This window comes from Lampris incognitus, chromosome 18 (assembly GCF_029633865.1).
Source record: "Lampris incognitus isolate fLamInc1 chromosome 18, fLamInc1.hap2, whole genome shotgun sequence".
Classification (NCBI taxonomy): domain Eukaryota; kingdom Metazoa; phylum Chordata; class Actinopteri; order Lampriformes; family Lampridae; genus Lampris; species Lampris incognitus.
In genome coordinates, this window is record NC_079228.1 from 36,642,558 (window position 1) to 36,660,981 (window position 18,424).

General features: G+C 45.2%; 1 protein-coding gene across 1 annotated transcript in view; it reads left to right on the forward strand.

The window, feature by feature from the left end:
• The window catches only part of pogza (pogo transposable element derived with ZNF domain a), a 47,528-nt gene that overhangs the window by 18,809 nt on the left and 10,295 nt on the right, over window positions 1-18,424 (forward strand). The window contains exons 7-18 of the mRNA XM_056298051.1: window positions 2,183-2,381; window positions 2,637-2,917; window positions 6,211-6,368; window positions 6,774-6,874; window positions 7,461-7,607; window positions 8,227-8,361; window positions 10,518-10,625; window positions 10,763-10,857; window positions 11,037-11,186; window positions 12,771-12,830; window positions 14,044-14,159; window positions 14,284-14,341. Of these exons, the coding sequence (XP_056154026.1) occupies window positions 2,183-2,381; window positions 2,637-2,917; window positions 6,211-6,368; window positions 6,774-6,874; window positions 7,461-7,607; window positions 8,227-8,361; window positions 10,518-10,625; window positions 10,763-10,857; window positions 11,037-11,186; window positions 12,771-12,830; window positions 14,044-14,159; window positions 14,284-14,341 (1,608 nt within the window). The remainder of the gene's footprint in view (window positions 1-2,182; window positions 2,382-2,636; window positions 2,918-6,210; window positions 6,369-6,773; window positions 6,875-7,460; window positions 7,608-8,226; window positions 8,362-10,517; window positions 10,626-10,762; window positions 10,858-11,036; window positions 11,187-12,770; window positions 12,831-14,043; window positions 14,160-14,283; window positions 14,342-18,424) is intronic.

The window sequence follows — 18,424 nt, forward strand, 5'->3', positions numbered from 1 at the left end:
AATTCTCACAGTGCAACCAAAACCGTAGTGTCTATCACATGTATACTACTGTATGCTAAAGATACCGCAATGCTTCTTCTCCGCTCTGCTGCTCGTGCTACGGTGTGACGGGCCAAGAAAAAGATGCAAAATGATAATTCATCAATGTTCAAGAAATTTCCATTTATTACTCCCCATAGAGTACCCTACTGAGTGTAGGGAATAGTTAATGAATGAACAAAGTTGTGATTCTGGACACAGCTCTTGACTGGTAGGGAATTCAAGACAGCCATCTTGAATATGCTGGGGTTACCACCATGTACAAAAAGCCATTCTCTCAATTTCCTTACATACTTTTTTCCATTCTACCCCCAACCTCTATTTTCCACCACCACAGGGCAACTAGGACCTACAAGACCCTCTACCTGTCCATTCTGCCGAAACCAGTTCAAAATGATCAACGAGCTTCGAGGTTTCATGTGTGTAAGTATGGCTGCTGAGTTGATGCCAGCGGAGAATATTCAGCTTTTATTTGCTTTTAGATCCAGTAAATGAATTGTCGAATATATCTCTTACCTTCCTTATTTAGCGATTAATGTTTTATGACTTCATGAAAGTTGGCAAAAAAGATTGGAGTAAGATAAAGTTTGTACCCATTCACCCAACTTTAAATGTACACCATCAGAGGGCAGAGTCACATTGATTCCATCTGCTGTCAGTGGGGTGGACTTCAAGTCTTCACTTCCATACAAATAATAGCATGTTACATTAAAGGTGCTATTGTGGTGATACACAATTGACGATAGAATCACCAGGGGCTGCTGCTCCTTTAAGGCAGACGCTCAGAGTGCTGACGTAGGCACTGCTTAGAGTTTTCCAGAAGTGGAGCCATGTTTTCAGCAGCCTAGCGGTTAGCTGGTTGCCACGAGAGATTGTGCTGTATCGGTGTTGTTATGTGTGGCGAGTAAACGGAATTGACTCGACTCGATCTCTCCGTCTCCTCATTCCTGCACTCCCACACTATGTTATATTTTGGCTTTCTCAAAGCATGATATAACTAGTAAATATCACAAAATGACTAGTAAATATGATATGACTAGTATATATCATGAGCAGTTATTTTAGTAGGTCAGGTGAATCGGCCGTCCTAATTGTCCCTAGGTGTGAATGTGTGTGTGTGTGGGGGGGGGGGGGGGGCTGGGACCTCCTGTGATGGACTGGCAGCCATGGATGTATTATAGTAGAGGATACCAGATCTAAAAATGGCGCCTGTTGATTCCTATGAGAATTGCTCGCCTGGCACATACGCCGAAAAAGTTTCTGGCTTCTGGGTTACTTCCAGGTACATGCAGCTCACTGAATATGCGCAGTAGTGTTACTCCCATCGTGCCTCTAGGCTATGAGAATGAGCGAACCGTGTTCAGGATCCGGCGCTGCGGGCTCATGAATGCTACATTAGCAGACTAAAAAGACCAATTACGTTCAAAACAAAGTCTAACAAGTGACCACAAACTCAAAATATCTTGACGTGTGAAAGAGAAGGCTCAGCTTTGTGTCATATATTCACCTTTACCTTTGATTTTTGTTCATCTGAACAGCGTTTGTTTAGCCTAGCAAAGATCCTCGTTCCCGAGACACAACATGACCACACGTAGAGTGGTCGTACACAGCTGTGACGTCATGCAGAATAGAAAAATTTTCTGGGCTTTGGAAATTTTTTAAAACGATTAAAACCCCCTGGCTCAAAAATATATGATACAAACAGTAATAATTGAACATGATTATAGCTGCAAGTGTCCTGTCAACAGTTTTACAGGCGTTTCTTTTACAATGGTGGTCTATGGGGAAAATGCTTTTTTGAACCACAGGGGATTTTTTTTGCTGCAATACCGCGAGTGACTGGAAAAAATTGGCTCTAAGGCTGTGCAGCGCCGTATCCAGGTCTAATACATCTGTACTGGCAGCCAGTCCAGGGTTTCTCCTCGCCTGCTGCCCAATGACTGCTGGGATAGGTTCCAGCATCCCCGCGACCCTGAGAGCAGGATAAGCGGTTTGGATAATGGAAGGATGGATGATTTGTTTTAGTGATTTAGATCGCTGAATCATTGAGATCAAACATGTTTAATGACCCAGGAACTGAATCTCATTACTGTTTTAACTGTAAATGTTTCAGTGAACATACCTTAGACCACTCTGTCACCAGGGGGCTAACTGTCTCTGCTTGGTCCTTCCACCAACAGCGCTGCAGCACTGAGATCGCCAACAGTCTGAAACGCATGAGGTGGAATTACACAAGCAGGACCATGTGCAGAACCTCCTCCAAGAGTAAACTGGCTAAAAAGGAGCCGCACACCGTTAAGTTCTCCAAAGAGAGCTGGTTATCCTGGCCCAAAGCCTCCAAGGTAAAAAAAGAAATTCATGGAAATAAAATAATTTTGCAATAAAGGGCGATGGAAAATAATTTCCATATTTCACCAGGAGTAAATTACCCTTGTTGTCTCTGCATTCTTCTCTTGAATATATTAAATGTTGTAGTGTTTGTGCCCTGTGCACAAAGAATGATTTTGTTTTAAAACCAGCTTGTGGAAATTTTTTTTAAGTTGGCTTCAAATTGTCTTAATATATGGAGTAAATCATGGCATCTTTCTTTCTTTCAGTCTAAGAGAGAGAGAGGGGGATTCAACTATCCTGATCAGGGCACCAGTCAAACACAACTCTCTCCAGACAGCCAATCTGCCCCCATCACTTTCAGCCCCAATCAGCATCATTCAGAGCCTCCCCAAGAACTCCCCAAGAGCAACATTGTCATCCTGGTGGAAGACTTCTACTATGGCACTGACAAACAGCGGAACATGACAAAGTTATTATGGCGGCGGAAAAAATTAACCAGTCCATACCACTGTATCCACTGTCACAAGGCGCTACGAAACAACATCAAGTAAGATGCTCACACACAATGCCAGGATTCCTAGGTCATAAACTACTGCAACTCCTTACTGGCAGGTCTCTCTGCATGCACTTTCAAACCTCTGCAGATGATCCAGAATGTGGCGGCACGTCTGGTCTTCAACCAACCCAAAACAGCACATGTCACTCCGCTGTTCATATCCCTCCACTGGCTCCCAGTTGCTGCCTACATCAAATTCAAAACCGTAATGCTCGCTTACAAAACAGCAACAAAAAAGGCTCCCACCTACCTGAACTCCGCTTCCGGTGTGGGAAGATGGTGGCGTGAATCCATGTTTGCGGCGGCCTCGCCCAGTGCCATCCGTGCAGTGCCTTTGTCCACGTCTGCATTTGGGTTTTGTCTTCGTTTGGTGGCTGGGGGAGTTGGTGCTGGATCGGCTGGGAGGGCTTGGTCTGCTGCGTCCTGTGGGCCCGGGGACCGCAGCCTTGCCCGGAGCTGCACCCGAAGAGGTAACACCGAGGGAGGTCTGGCGGGCGCGGAGGTGGGGTGGGCTGGGTTGGCCTGTGCGGACTGGTGGTTCCGATGGCACCAGGGGCGGTCTGGCGGCAGCCTCGCCTGGTGTTGACTGTGGTGTTTTTGGTGTCGTTTTGTGGCGTGCAGGGGGGGGCTGACTGGGGCGGCTGGCGCTGGATCGGTTGGGAGAGCTTGGTCTGCTTCGTCCGGTGGGCCCAGGGGCCACAGCCGCTGCCTGGAGCTGTACCCGAGGAAGAAACACCAAGGGCGGTCTGACAGGACGCGGAAACGGGGTGGGCTAGGCTAACTGCTAGCCCATACAGACCAGCAGTTCCAACAGTCATCCTGGCTGCCGTTCGTTTCCTTGGACAGCGGAACCCCCCCCCCCTTTTCTCCCCAATTGTACTGGGCCAATTATCCCACTCTTCCGAGCCGTCCCCGTCACTACTGCCCCCCTCTGCTGATTCGGGGAGGGCTGCAGACTATCACATGTCTCTCCGATACATGTGGAGTCACCAGCTGCTTCTTTTCACCTGACAGTGAGGAGTTTTGCTAGGGGGGCATAGCGCATGGAAGGATCAGGCGCCCCGACCGACCAGAGGAGGCGCTAGTGCTGCAACCAGGACACATACCCACATCCGGCTTCCCACCTGCAGATATGGCCAATTGTGTCTGTAGGGGCGCCTGACCAATGGACAGTGATTTTTTTTTTTTTGTTTAGTTTGGATATATGTGTTCTTGCAGTTCTTGTAGTTTTTGGATGTTTTTGTCTTGTGTTGCGCTGCTGTGGGCTGGGGGAAACGGGTTCTCGATTCCCTCATTCAGGTCTACACTCAGTCCCGCTCACTACGCTCTGCCAATGAAAGGCGCCTGGCACTTCCGCCACAATGGGGCCCCGAGTCATTAGCCAGACTCTTCTCTTCTGTAGTTCTCCGGTGGTGCAACGAGTTGCCAGACTCCATTCGATTCTCTGAGTCCTTCTCCATCTTTAAAAAGAAGCTAAAGACCAAGCTCTTTCTTGAACACCTCCACACCTGATGGTATTAAAAAAAAACAAAAAAAAAACAATTGGCTTCTATGCACCCTATGCATTGCCCTTGTGCACTGCCTGTTGACATCTCTGTCCTATCAGACTTGAACCTAGTTTTTTTGCCACTTTCTTGCGTCGTCGCCCCCTGACTAGATCCTTGCTGGTGTTGTATTAACTCTCGCATGTACGTCAATTTGGATAAAAGCGTCTTCTAAATGAAATTGTAAATAAGAAAAATAAATGAATATTAAATAAACAATGCAAACAACTAGTAGGAAGAAGGTCAAATGTCAGAATGCCCGAGTGGAGTGGAAAAAAGGAGAGGGAAAGAAGGTGGTTATTGGTGTAGAAATGTTTTGGACCAGTCTGTTCTACACTCTTCTACTCATTTCGACTTTATTCTATACATCTTTACTGCTCTCGTACAATTTCCAAAGTGACTAAATGCAACAGGAATTGAAGGAGAATGTTTCTCTTTATTATGAAAAACACATTCATGCAGAGACATTTGAAGTTTTGTAGCAGTTTGAATGAAGAAAGTGAAAAAATAAAATCTAATGCTTCATCCATCCATCCATTATCCGAACCGCTTATCCTGCTCTCAGGGTCGCGGGAGATGCTGGAGCCTATCCCAGCAGTGATTGGGATCACCAGGTAGAGGCCTCATTCTTATATGATCTCCCACATTCAACGCTAGGAGGTCCCTAGCAGAGCTGTCGTTGGTTGATTTTGCCGTCCACCGTTTCCACCGCAACTTCTCTGTCACTTCGACCACTACATGTGGTAGAAGCAAGCTGTCCGCGACTGGCAGAGAAGTTTTGAGCCTATGTGACATTAAGCGTTGGGCTGGGCTGCTGTCTAACCCCTCTGTGGGTGTGTTGCGCCAGTGGGGGATGGCCATCCGTGCATCTGTACCATCCAGTTTTGCTAGCTCGCAGAGGCACTTTACTATTTTCACGGCCGACTCGGCCTTACAATTCGATTTTGGATGTCGGGGTGAGGATGTGACATGGGTAAAACCCCAGCTCGCTGCAAACCTGAATTGCTCACAAGCAAACTGCGGGCCGTTATCAGTGATCCCTCTGTCTGGCTGTCCATGATGCGCAAACTGGGCTTTGCAGCGCGTGATGAGCGTGTCGGCTGATCTGGCAGCTGGTCCATTTCCCAGTAATCTGAGTAATGGTCTACAAGGATGAGAAAGTCTTTGCCGGCATATAAGTAGATAGCCATGCTCACCGTTTGCCATGGATGTGCTGGTATCTCATGTGACATCATAGATTCCTTCTGCTGGGTCCGTGTGTATTCCAAGGACTGTCTCAGGTCAGGGCGAACCAAGTGAGGTGGAACCTCCTCACACGCCAAGTACACCAGTGCGAGGACGGTGCTCGGCACCGGGGAAACCCATGGCACAACAGGCCATGCCGTCTACTCGCGTAGTGGCCACCTGTCATGGCCACCACAAAGACAACTTGTGACTTTGAGGCGGCATTGGGAGAACATGGGCACTAGGATGTAGGCGGATCGCTGCCCTTACAGAAGCCCACTCACATACACATTTACAGTACATACACAAAGAAACTGTTTACAAAAGACTGTTGGACAGCTCCGTATTGTGATTGTGGAGACAATGCATTATGTAATGCTATGCCATTATGCTAAATGTGTAAGTTCAAGTTCAAAGTTTATTCACAGAATTGCCTTGCCTTGCCTATTATTACAGTCTCTTGATGTTATTTTTTCATTCTCTGTCGCTCTCTCTCTCTCTCTCTCTCTCAACCAGGCTGATGGCTCACATGAAACAGCATGCAAGGGAGATGAGTCAACAGCAAGAGGAGATGGACAGACACGTTTCTTGTCTGCATTGCTACAGACAATTCAATTCCCCCTTCAGGCTGCAGTGCCACCTGGAGGCTGTACACAGCCAGTGCGAGTCAACGGGTCCGTACACCACATAGATGTATTCACCGTGATGGCATAGATGTGGGCACAAGGGGAGGACAGATTATTTTAGGACAGTGTGAAAACTTGTACATGTTGTATGTAGAGAGGTTTCCAGGTGTTTGTAGACACGCTGTGTGGTGGCAGAGCAGTGAAAACCATTATTGACCTCCCTTAACACACTGTCACCTTGAAGTGGTACTATGGACCTCAGAAATCCCTGTAAGCCCAAGTAGACTGCAGCTGGTAACGTAATGCTAATCTCTCTGTCTGTCTTTGTCTCCATCTCTGTATGGCTTTATTCTTTGTTCTATTCCTTTATGTCTCTGCTTGGCTCCCTATCCTTCACTCTGTGTTTCTCGCTTGTTCTTTCTGCGTCTGTTTCTCACTACTTCTTTGCTCTAGCTAAGTGTCAGATCTGTGAATTGGCCTTTAAGAATGAAGCAGCCTTCCTGCAGCACATGAAGCATACCCACAAGCCCGGAGAGATGCCGTACATCTGCAAGGTATTAATCCTCCTCTCGTGAGGGTGTGTCTCCAGGCGGGAGGAGCTAGGACACCTCTCTGCTTATAAACTACTTTTCTCAGATGATGATTAGAGGTGGGCGGCACGGTGGCGCAGTGGTTAGCATGGTCGCCTCAAAGCAAGAAGGTTCTGGGTTGGAGCCCTGGGGTAGTCCAACCTTGGGGGTCGTCCTCTGTGTGGAGTTTGCATGTTCTCCCCCGTGTCTGCGTGGGTTTTCTCCGGGAGCTCCGGTTTCCTCCCACAGTCCAAAGACCTGTAGGTCAGGTGAATCGGCCGTACTAAATTGCCCTTAGGTATGAATGTGTGGGTGTGTGGGTGGGTGTGGTCGGCCCTGTGATGGCCTGGCGGCCTGTCCAGGGTGTCTTCCAATGACTGCTGGGATAGGCTCCAGCATCCCCGCGACCCTGAGAGCAGGATAAGCGGCTCAGATAATGGATGGGTGGATGGATGATTAGAGGTGTAACAAGTAAGTGCTGTGTTTTGGGGTTAATGCAGGTTGAGTGTGTGTGTGTGTGTGTGCATGCGTGTGCGCTTGTACAATCATGCATCTCCCTCTCCTCCTCCAGGTGTGTGACTATCGGTCGTCGTTCTACTCAGCAGTGTTGTCCCACTTTAAAGAGGCTCATGCTGACACCTGCTTCCTGCTCTGTCCATACTGCCTCAAGTTACTACGCAGCAGCTCAGCCTATCAGGACCACATCACCAAACACCAGGTGCTCATACACACACGCACGCACATCATCATCATCATCATTATCATCATCGGCAGTCACTCAAGGCCGAGTATGACTGTCCTCCTTATGGGTCCTTATTGGTCTTCAGGTGGGTGTATAGGCCGATCCTGGAGCCGCATATTTTGGGGCAATATGGACAAGGGTGTGAAGGAGTGGTTTAGGATGTGAGAACAGGGGTGAAAGAATCACTATGCCATTTTTGACAACTTTTTCAACTTTGGTCACATGGTCTAGAAAAATTACAATAGCTTTGTTGGTGCGAGAAGCAGACGTTACACTTTCAAAGCCTACAACCTCTCCAACAGCATAGCTGGCCTCCTCCACCCAACAGCCGACCCTCGGTAACTTGTTAACCGCGTGTCAGCTTCTCCAGCTCTGCACAACTACTGACAGTGGGCATAGGGCCCAGCTGCCACCAAACTAAACCCAAAACTCAACCACCACGACCTAATAACAACAAATGAGAGAGAGAGTTGATGTTTGAGTGCTCGTGACTTTACTCAGAGAGCGAGACTACTGTCTGTAAGTAGCACTGAAAGGGGGGGCTGTAAACAGATGTCCATCTACTTGAACTTGTTGTGTATGTGTGTGGTTTTAGAGGAAGTATGTGTTTGGCTGTGACAAGTGTCGTCTTCAATTCCTGCACTCTAAAGAACGCGTTGAGCACCGAGCATTGCACCACAAGACCCACGTCCGACCCCCACAACTCAACGGACTCAAGCCTGGCACTAAGGTAAATTTGTCTGTCTGTCTTTATCTACCTATCTTTCTGTTTGCCTGTCTGTCTATCTCTGTCTGTCTGTCTGTCTGTCTGTATACTGTCTCTAGTTTTTAGTGTTTGTGTCTGTGTATGTATTTCAGGCTGTGTGTCTGTCCAAGTGACTTCTCGTCCAGTATCCATCTCTTATTTCTTGGTCTGTCTGTCCATTCGTCATTCTTTTTGTCCTTAGTTTTGCCTGTCTGTCTGTCTATGTCTACCTTTTTGTCAGCTGATCTGTGTGTGTGTTTGACTGTTTTTCCATGCAGGTGATTTTAACTGGTTTATTTAGGATCAAACTGTTTGTGTGTAGGGCTGTCAAAACTGGCCAAAAAGTGACGTTAGATTATCCCTTCTAAAAAAAACACACAGGTTCGAACCCATTTGAATATATTTTTGCACATTATGTCCATAAGAGGGCAAACCAATACCACGAGAGACATAACTACTTGCATAGGTATATTTCTTTCAATGCAAACATGTATAAGATAAGTAAAATAATCTGGGTGCTTGAGTGAGAAATGAGAACGTGCTGTCTCAAAGCGAGATGAATGATTCGTAATAGATGTGTTATTCAGCAGCCTCACTTTTATACACATTAGTTAATATTCATACTGGTTTAAATAAACAATTTGATGGTATTTTCTATCTTTGCTGAACAAGAGTTTTGTGCAAAAGGAATTAAAGGTCCCAACTCCGATCGGCCTCATGTCCTTTTATAAGAATGAAGTAAGTTTGCTCGTGCGAGCCTCTTGTCATGCTGCAGATAGCGAGCTTGTGGCAGACAGTGTAAAATATGAGTCGAGACGTGGCTGTTTGGGTGGAGTTCTGGACATCGGGCCATGCTCATTTGGGTGCATATTTTCGAGATGTGCCCTCAGGTTACTAGTGTTGGAATGGTAAAGCTTGCACACGACTTTATCTCGAGGTTTCAGTCCCGATGTATTTCTACATGGCTTTTTTAGATTGTTCAGAGTGAAAATCAATCTCTGCAGCTGAGTTGGGTTGTCAATGCTGTCATCTTTTTTTCTTTTTCTTTTTGATTCCTCCCCCTTTTTCTCCCCAATTGTACTTGGCCAATTAACCTATTTTCTGAGCCGCCCTGGTTGGTTGTTTTTGGATCGTGTCGCACTGGGTGGACTGTGTTGTTGGCAGTTTTTTTTTTTTCTCTGTTTTTGTATGTTTTTGGTGGTGTTGTTGTTTTTGGATATGTGTTTTTGTGTTGCACTGCTGTGGGCTGGGGGAAACGGAATTTTGTTTCTTTTGTGTACATAGTACACAATATGAAATGACAAATAAATTGTTCCTGATTGCTGCTCCACCCCCTCTGCTGATCTGGGGAGGGCTGCAGACTACCACATGTCAGCCGCTTCTTTTCACCTGACAGTGAGGAGCTTCACCAGGGGGACGTAGCGCGTGGGAGGATCACGCTATTCCCCCCAGTTCCCCCCCCCCGAGCAGGCACCCCGACTGACCAGAGGAGGCACTAGTGCAGCGACCAGGGCACATACCTACATCCGACTTCCCACTTGCAGACACGGCCAAATGTGTCTGTAGGGATGCCCAACCAAGCCGGAGGCAACACGTGGATTTGAACCGGCGATCCTCGTATTGGTAGGCAACGGAAGAGACCGCTACGCTACCCGGACACCCCCCCTAAATTTCATTTTCATTCAGTGAATGTGACGTTGTGTGACTCCTGTCCATCATGCAGCGTATTCAGTGCAGTGGCCAAGGCCCTCGCAAGAATTTGTGAGGCAAGACAGCCACGATAGTGTTTTTCTTTCACAAATGAATATCAATTTTCACACTCGAATCTTTTTCTTCTTTTTTTTACAATTCGGTTATATATTCCAATTTGGAATATTCATTGACAGCCCTACAAGCGTGTCAAGAGTTCTTCATTGGGTTCATGTTGGATTCCACGGAGTTGATGTGTTGGTACATTGTCAGTGGCACACAGCTGACGTGTGTTCATCAACCACACTCAACGTTTGTTCGCCCTTCTTACTAACCTGGTTTGGTTACATGATGAAAATGGTTGCATTGGCGATGAAGGTTGAAATGACAGTGTTTCCATGGATACAGTGTTATTTGAAATGACCAGGATGTAACATCTTCTCTCCCTCCAGGTGACAGTCAGGACTTACTCTGTGGTAGGTGATCAGGCTGTGGGAGAGGAAATAAACAGCAGTTTCCAACCAGCTTCCAAGGTCTGTTCCACTGATACCTCCAACCAGGTAGGAAACTGTCTGTTTCCCTCAAACTTTGTCTTTCTGTCTGTCCACCTTCACCATCAAGATCTCTCTCTCCCTTTCTCACCCTCCCCCATTTCACTCTGCTTCTCTTTCTCTCATTCTATTCTTCTGTGCTCAAGATGACAGAGGTTCCCCCAAGCACGCCCCCCCTGGACACCCTCAAGAAACCTGTGGAGAGCCTGTCACCCCTGCTGTCTACCCTCAGTACACACAGGTACTCTCTCTCTCTGAGCCTGACACCCCTGTTGTCTAACCTTGACTTGTAGTAGTAGTAATAATTAATTATCATTTTATAGAAGTCTAAACCTGCTTATTAAGTTCAGTTTTTACCCAAAGAAGTAGTTTTTATTGTTTGTTGTGTTGTCTCTGTCTCTGTCTCTGTCTCACTCTCAGTATCGTACAGAGAAAGGCGCCCCAGACCATCTGTGTAGAGTGTCTATGTTCTGTCCCAAACTTCAGCGTTCACTTCCCTACACTGGTCAGCTGCTCCATGTGCAGATACATCACCTGCTGCTCCAGGGCCTATGCCAATCACATGATCAGGTAGATGTCTGTTACAGGGCACGCTGTCACCGTGGCAACCACACACAAACACACACACACACCACATCATCACACCTTATGTCATGACATTTGTATGAAAACTATGTGACAAGTGTCCATAATCTGAGGTGAAAGTATTAAAAAAAGAAACTGATTCAACTTTCTGGGAAGAAACTGGCAGCATAAAAAAAATCACATAAACAAAGACAACCCTATATGTCTTATGCATGCTCAATAATCCAAGTAAGGAAATCACAGACAGTTGAATCACTTCATCCGATCACAACGTTTATCAAGAGAAACGTTTCATCACTCATGTAGGTGACCTCTTCAGTATTACCTGACTGCAGGTATCCCCACCCTTATAAACAATACGGTGGCATAATGACCAAAAACACCGGCCGGTTTCATATGTAACTCTAGTTAATGGTCACGGCAGTTTACATATGAAATGATCATTGTTTTTGGTCATTATGCCCACTGTATTGTTTGTAAGGGTGGGCTGTCAAATAGTCTTAAGCAGGCTGCTAGGAATCTTGGGGTAATATTCAATGCTAACCACAGTTTTGAATTCAAATCAAACATGTTGTTCAGTCATGCTTTCTCCAGCTCAAGGTAATCTCTAAGATTAGGTCATTTTTATCAATTGCTGATGTACAAAAAGTTGTACATGCTTTTGTCTATTCTCGGCTTGATTATTGCATCACACTTTACTCTGGTATCAGCAAGGGCTCCCTCCACCGCCTGCAGTTTGTACAAAATGCTGCTGCTAGACTCATTAACTCATCCTAGCTGTGATCTGTGTAGCTAGGAGCAGTGGGCTGCCACCATGGTACAGCGCCCAGGGACCAACTCCAGTTCTTTTCCCATTGCCTTGGTCAGGGTCACAGACAGGAGTATAACCCCTAACATTCATGCTTCTTTTGATGGTGGGGGAAACTGGAGTACCCAGAGAAAACATGCAAACTCTACACAGGACAACCTGGGATGACCCCCAAGGTTGGACAACCCCGGGGTTTGAACCCAGGACCTTCTTGCTGTGAAGCGACAGCGCTAACCACTGGGCCACCATGCCACCCAGTGGTGACCAGGACAAAGAGCCATGACCATATCACTCCTGTGCTTGCCTCCCTACACTGGCTCCCTCTTAGATTTTGAATTGATTTTAAAATTTTATTGCTCACTTTTAAGGCCTTTAAACGCTCTTGCTCTACATACATTTCCATTTGCCCTTTCAACCATTAAGATCCACAGATGGAGCCCTGCTGGTTATTCCCAGGTTGTGGTTTGTCACAAAGGGTGATCAGGCTTTTGTTGTCAGAGCCCCCACACCGTGGAACTCTCTTCCTGTTGAATTCAGACAAACTAAGTCTCTAGCTTCTTATAAATCTCGTCTTTGTTATACATAATTTTCATTTTTACTCTTCCTCATTTGATCTTATTCTTATTTTTGCCTTGTCTGGTTTTATTTCTTTGTAAAGCACTTTGTAACATTGTTTTAGAAAATTACAATATGTATAAAAGTTATTATTATTATTATTTAAATGTATAACTGGTGACTTGCATCTGGTCTTCTTTCAACAGCAGCCATGTGAGCCGAAGGACCAACAGCAAATACAAGGTCATGTACCAGTCATTTCCGAGGTAATAGTCATGGAAATACCCATTTGTGTGGTAAAAAAGCTTTTCGCTTTGCATTTGCAATTGAGATAAAGGGATATGGAAAGGCTGTGGAACAGACAAAATTCTGCAGCTCAGGGAAAAAGGTTCTTCACTGAGGGTTTAACAGCCTGTTTATTAAAACACAACAAGATAGCAAACCACAAAGTTAAAGACAAGACGTCATCTGAGTCCAATGTTTTTGAGGGAGCTACGTGGTTCTGTTCTCTCTCTGGCGCTGATGCAACTAGCTGGACTGCTTGGAGAAAGGTGTGACCACACCACTCCGCCATTAGGGACTATGAGTAATTTATACCCTAATGCTGACCTCTATGTGAAAGACAACAGCAAAATGTTTTGACTTGTGCTCATAAAGAATGATTAAATCGGGGGCGTCCAGGTGGCGTAGCGGTCTGGTCCGTTGCCTACCAACACAGGGATTGCTGGTTCGAGTCCCTGTGTTACCTCCGGCTTGGTCGGGTGTCCCTACAGACACAATTGGCCATGTCTGCAGGAGGGAAGCCGGATGTGGGTATGTGTCCTGGTCGCTGCACTAGCGCCTCCTCTGGTCAGTCGGGTTCAAGGGGAGGGGGAACTGGGGGGAATAGCGTGATCCTTTCATGCGCTACGTCCCCCTGGCAAAACTCCTCATTGTCAGGTGAAAAAAAGTGGCTGTCAACTGGCCACATGTATGGGAGGAGGCATGTGGTAGTCTGCAGCCCTCCCCGGATTGGCAGAGGGGGTGAAGCAGCGACCGGGACGGCTCAGAGAGTGGGGTGATTGGCCGGATACAATTGGGGAGAAAAAGGGGGAAAAATCCAAAAAGAGAGTGATTAAATCTGGCTTCGGATGTATCAGCTGGGTAAAAATTATTTTTTGATGATTGATGAAAATAAATGGATCATGTTAGTGGACTTTGAAATGAAAATGATTTCTAGCAGAATGCTATACATCAGCGGTACCACTGAACAGCACGGTTTGAAAAATGGCATGAATTGTAGAAACGTGTCAAATCTCTCTCACATAATTTTATAGAGCTATTGACAGTGTACAATATGGCTAAGCTGAACTATGATAGATTATTTCTCCCTCTACATCAAATTCACGGGATTGTTGTAAAAGCCACACATGGTGAGTCAGTTTTTGATCAGTCAAGTGTGTTGATGCTGTTTCACAGACTGTGTTCTTGTTGCATCAGTTTGTCAGGAAGGACGAGATGTGTCTCGTGTGGATTCTCCACCACTACAGGAGACATGATGGCCAAGCACCTTACAGAACATCCACATCACTATGTCTGTACCCTCACACAGCCAGGTACGAACACACACACACGTAGACACCCATTACTGTGGTGCCCTTGTCCAGACTGTCACACAGAGGACAAACAGATGTAAGCCGACCTGTAGATGTTGGTTGTTAATAGAAGTTGTTTTTCCAGAGCTGGCTGTTGGTGTTCCTTTGCCTGGAGTAAAAAAATCAAGCCGCACAAAACACAGGTAACTACAATTTTAAGGGATTTTGGAAAGTTAAGATGTTTTGTTTTGTTTTTTTCTTAGCTAAACGAAGCCTCCGATAAATGGGTCAGATCTTAAGTTTGGTCACAGGATGTTTTCTCAGGCAAATGTCCACTCACTAGAAGTCCTGGAGTTTCTAATCAGCTTGTCAAACCTGGAAAGTTTAGGGGTAAAGTTACATATAGCCAAAAGTCTTGGATGAGCTATCTGGATAAATGTCAGAAATACCCTGTTTTACACTTGGCATAAAAATGCATCTTGAACTAGAGGAGTGCACTCAGTAGAGTGCAGAACTCTGCTAGGTGTACGTATCCCCTTCTCTGGTGCTTGGACTTAGTGACGAACCCTTTTTTCGCCTACCGGGAGAAGAGAAAATACACAAACGCAGAAATAAAACCCATTGTTTTTCCTGCCATAAGAGTTTTGCACAGCGCCCAAATCGATTGAATGGGAAATGTGAGGGGGAATAGTTAAAATGCAGCACTCAAGCTAAAAAATATACCTAATAAAAACCTTTTGCCTGTGGATGCGCAGCCTCCTGGGCAGACCATCACACAAATGCGACTAAGTCTGATATGAAATGACAGAGATCAGGCTATCATAGTTTCAGTGCCCTTATTAAAAGACTTCAGATGTGTTTAACCGTCACGGTTTTCATGATATAAAATGATGAAGGCAAATGGCTGCTCTGCTGATTGACTTTGATTCATTCCAAAGCAATAACGCAACAGTGAGAAGCAGAGGTGTGGACACGAGTTCCATGACTTGGGACTCGAGTCAGACTCGATTCACAATTTTGATTACTTTAGACTCGACTTGACAAAATCTAAAAAGACTTGCAACTCGACTTTGACTTCAACACCAATGACTCGTGACTTCACTTGGACTGTAGGTTTTTGACTTGAAAAGACTTGATTGCGTCCCCCAAGCCAACGATTAAAAATTGTTATTTTAAAAATGTGCTGTGAATCAATTCATTTCCCTTCATTTCCTGAATCAACTATTCATTTCCAGCGAATCGACACTTCATTTCCCAGATCCAGTTTGTTTGAAACATCCAATCACGTTGTGCGAACTACGAAGAACTAAAAATGTGACAATTCACAGAAGATGCCGGAGCCAGTGTTGGATGATAGCCTACCAAAAAAATTATGCCAAAAATCATTTCGTTTGCATATAAAAACTACACGGTTATGAATAAGAAACGAATTGCAGTATGCAAAACATGTGGGTCAAAAATAATGGACGGAGATACAACAACTTGAAACTTCGTTCGTCATTTGAAGCTGCACAAAGAATGGTAAGTCAAGGCTTTACTTAGCTTAACAGCTAAGTAAACGTTGCAAGCTAGCTGACTTAGTTAAATCAGTGAGCCATTGACACAGTCAGAGCAGTAACGTGATCATTGCATTTAATATTTATGCACGGCTGGCTAGGCAGTTGTTAATCATAATCTTGTATAAAATCAATAAACAATCAGCTATGTCTAACGTTAGCTCGCTATTGGTCATTGATGGTGGCCAGCAGTAGCCTAACGTTACTGCTGCTCCTAGAAAACATTGACATAACACACGCAGAGATGGATAGAGTTGTGAGCAAAGAAAGGGGAAATATGTACTCACACTCGAATTTGGCCCTACCATGCTTTGGAATACAATTTTTTTTTATACCCCAAAATTGATAAAGGGTTCAGGTAGACTAGTTAGTTGGACCAGGGTCTGATATGGATCATGTGCTGTATATACAGGACAGGCAGAAGGTAAATATAATTATTGATCCAAGTAGGAAGACAATGCTGGTTATTGTTATCCGACCTTTAAAATGGATATGGAGAGCATTATTCATTTTTTAAATATGCTCCTGAACTGGTTTTCTCAAGCAGCTCTTGCCCAAATTTATCTAGTTGTAAGAGTAACTCTGATTCTGAATATTATTAAGATTGATAGAAATTAGATTATGTTTTGCCAACAAGTTGATAATTAAATTAATAATATGAGAGTAATAAAGAATAGTTTCATCTACAATTCATGTTGGGCTATAAGGCATATTCTGACATCTGTTTAATATGCTTACCTCTTACAGATTTGAAGAATACCAGATGAACAAAAGCATCACAAATGAACCACAACAGCCTTCAATCTCACAGTTCATGGAGAACTGTGTAGGGCAGTATAGTATGAATCATCCACAGCAGAAAGCTATCACCAAAGCAATATAGTCCGATTTGGTTGCAACTTGCCCCTGTCTATTGTGGAAAACAAGAGTTTTCGGCATTTTCTGACAGTAGTTGACAATAAGTACAGCCCCAGTGTGTCGTAGAACATTGACATCAAAAGCAGAGAACCTCACTGCAGAGAGACGTTCAAAGCTAAAAACTCAATTGAGCAACACCGACCATGTTTCTGTCAAAGCGGACATTTGATCCAGCCGAAAGAGCAGGGGTGTCAAACTCCAGGCCTCCAGGGCCGCAGTGTCTGCAGGTATTTGTTGCAACCATGCACTACACCACCTGTTTAAACTAGTTCCTTTCCCTCCTTGATCCAGGAGGTGAGCTAATTAGTGAAATCAGGTGGTGTAGTGCACGGTTGCAACAAATACCTGCAGACACTGTGGCCCTCGAGGCCTGGAGTTTGACACCCCTGGATTAGGGGGTTCCTTGGTGTCACTGTGCACTATATGAAGAAAGACGCACAGAGGATACAGCTGAAGTCCAATCTCTTGGCCTGCGATGGCTTCAAAGGCTCACGCACAGCCGAAAGAATCTGTGAGCAATTTGAGGCCATATGTGATGAGTACAACATTAAAGATAAAATGGACTATATTATTAGTGACAGTGCTGCCAACATGCGGAACGCATTCTCAGTGTGCTTCCCCACTGAACAAGAAGATGAAGTGCATGACGGCGATCATATTTGATGACCCAGAGCTCTGGAATGACCTAACCCTGGAAGATCAGCAAACAGTAGATGCTGCTATGGAAAAAAAACAGCACTTTCAGTGTTTTGCCTACACACTCCAGCTGCTTTGGGAGATGGTTTGAAAGAAACAAGAGTGATGACTCCTTCTCTTTCAAAGTTGTCAAAACTCAGCTCACTGCTGCACACAAACACAACGTTCAAAGATGTGTTTGAGGCTGAATTTGGGGAAAGAGGCATCCCTGCTGCTGTCAACACAAGATGGAACTCAACACTGAGACAAGCGAAGGCAGTTCTCCAATGTGATTATCTAAAGCTCTGTCTTGTTCTAAAAAAGGCTGGGCACAAGGAGTTGTCGTTCACAGCACAGGAGTGGAATCTTGAAGGAGGTGGTGGACATGCTGAAGCTGTTTGGAGAAGTAACAGATTTGACACAGGGGGAGAAGATAGTCACAATCAGTTCTGTTGTTCAATCTATCCTGCCCCTGAATCACCACCTTGAGAAGCTGAAGCCTCAATCCATTTCCTGAGCAGCCTGGTCAGAAGTCTCCAGGCATCCCTGAACAAAATATTTCTTGGAATCTTCATCAGTGTGAAGATGGCCAGGATGCAAGATGGAATTACTGCCCCCTTTTCAGATCCAGTCTACCTCAAAGCAGCTGCCTTGGATCCAGCCTTTTCTCTGTTGGGTGGTGCACCATGTGCTGGTCAATCGTGAGGACAAGGCGGAGGTGGCACAAAGAGTGAAAGGTAAATATTATTGAGTTTAATGTAACTTCTTCTTTTCTCATAATTTGAACTAATTGACTACAACAATAATATTTTCAGTTTAACCACCAACACTCTAATAGTAGTAAAACCCTCTAATAACTCTCATCACCAACACTCTAGTAATAGTAATAAGGGCTCTTTTGTTTCTGCTATGCTCTTACATGTTTTGCCCGAACTGATCCTGCAAGATGCTGGATCAGATCAGACTGAGCAACCTGTACCTCTTGTTGATGAGGAAGAGCGAGAGGACTTTACCCTTGGGCAAGGGGAAGGGCTGTTTGCCGCATACCATAAGAGGCAGAAGAAGGATGCTGGGACCACTCAAAAACTACAGCTAAGTCACTACCTTGACATAGCTGAAAGACAGAACGCCCTCTTG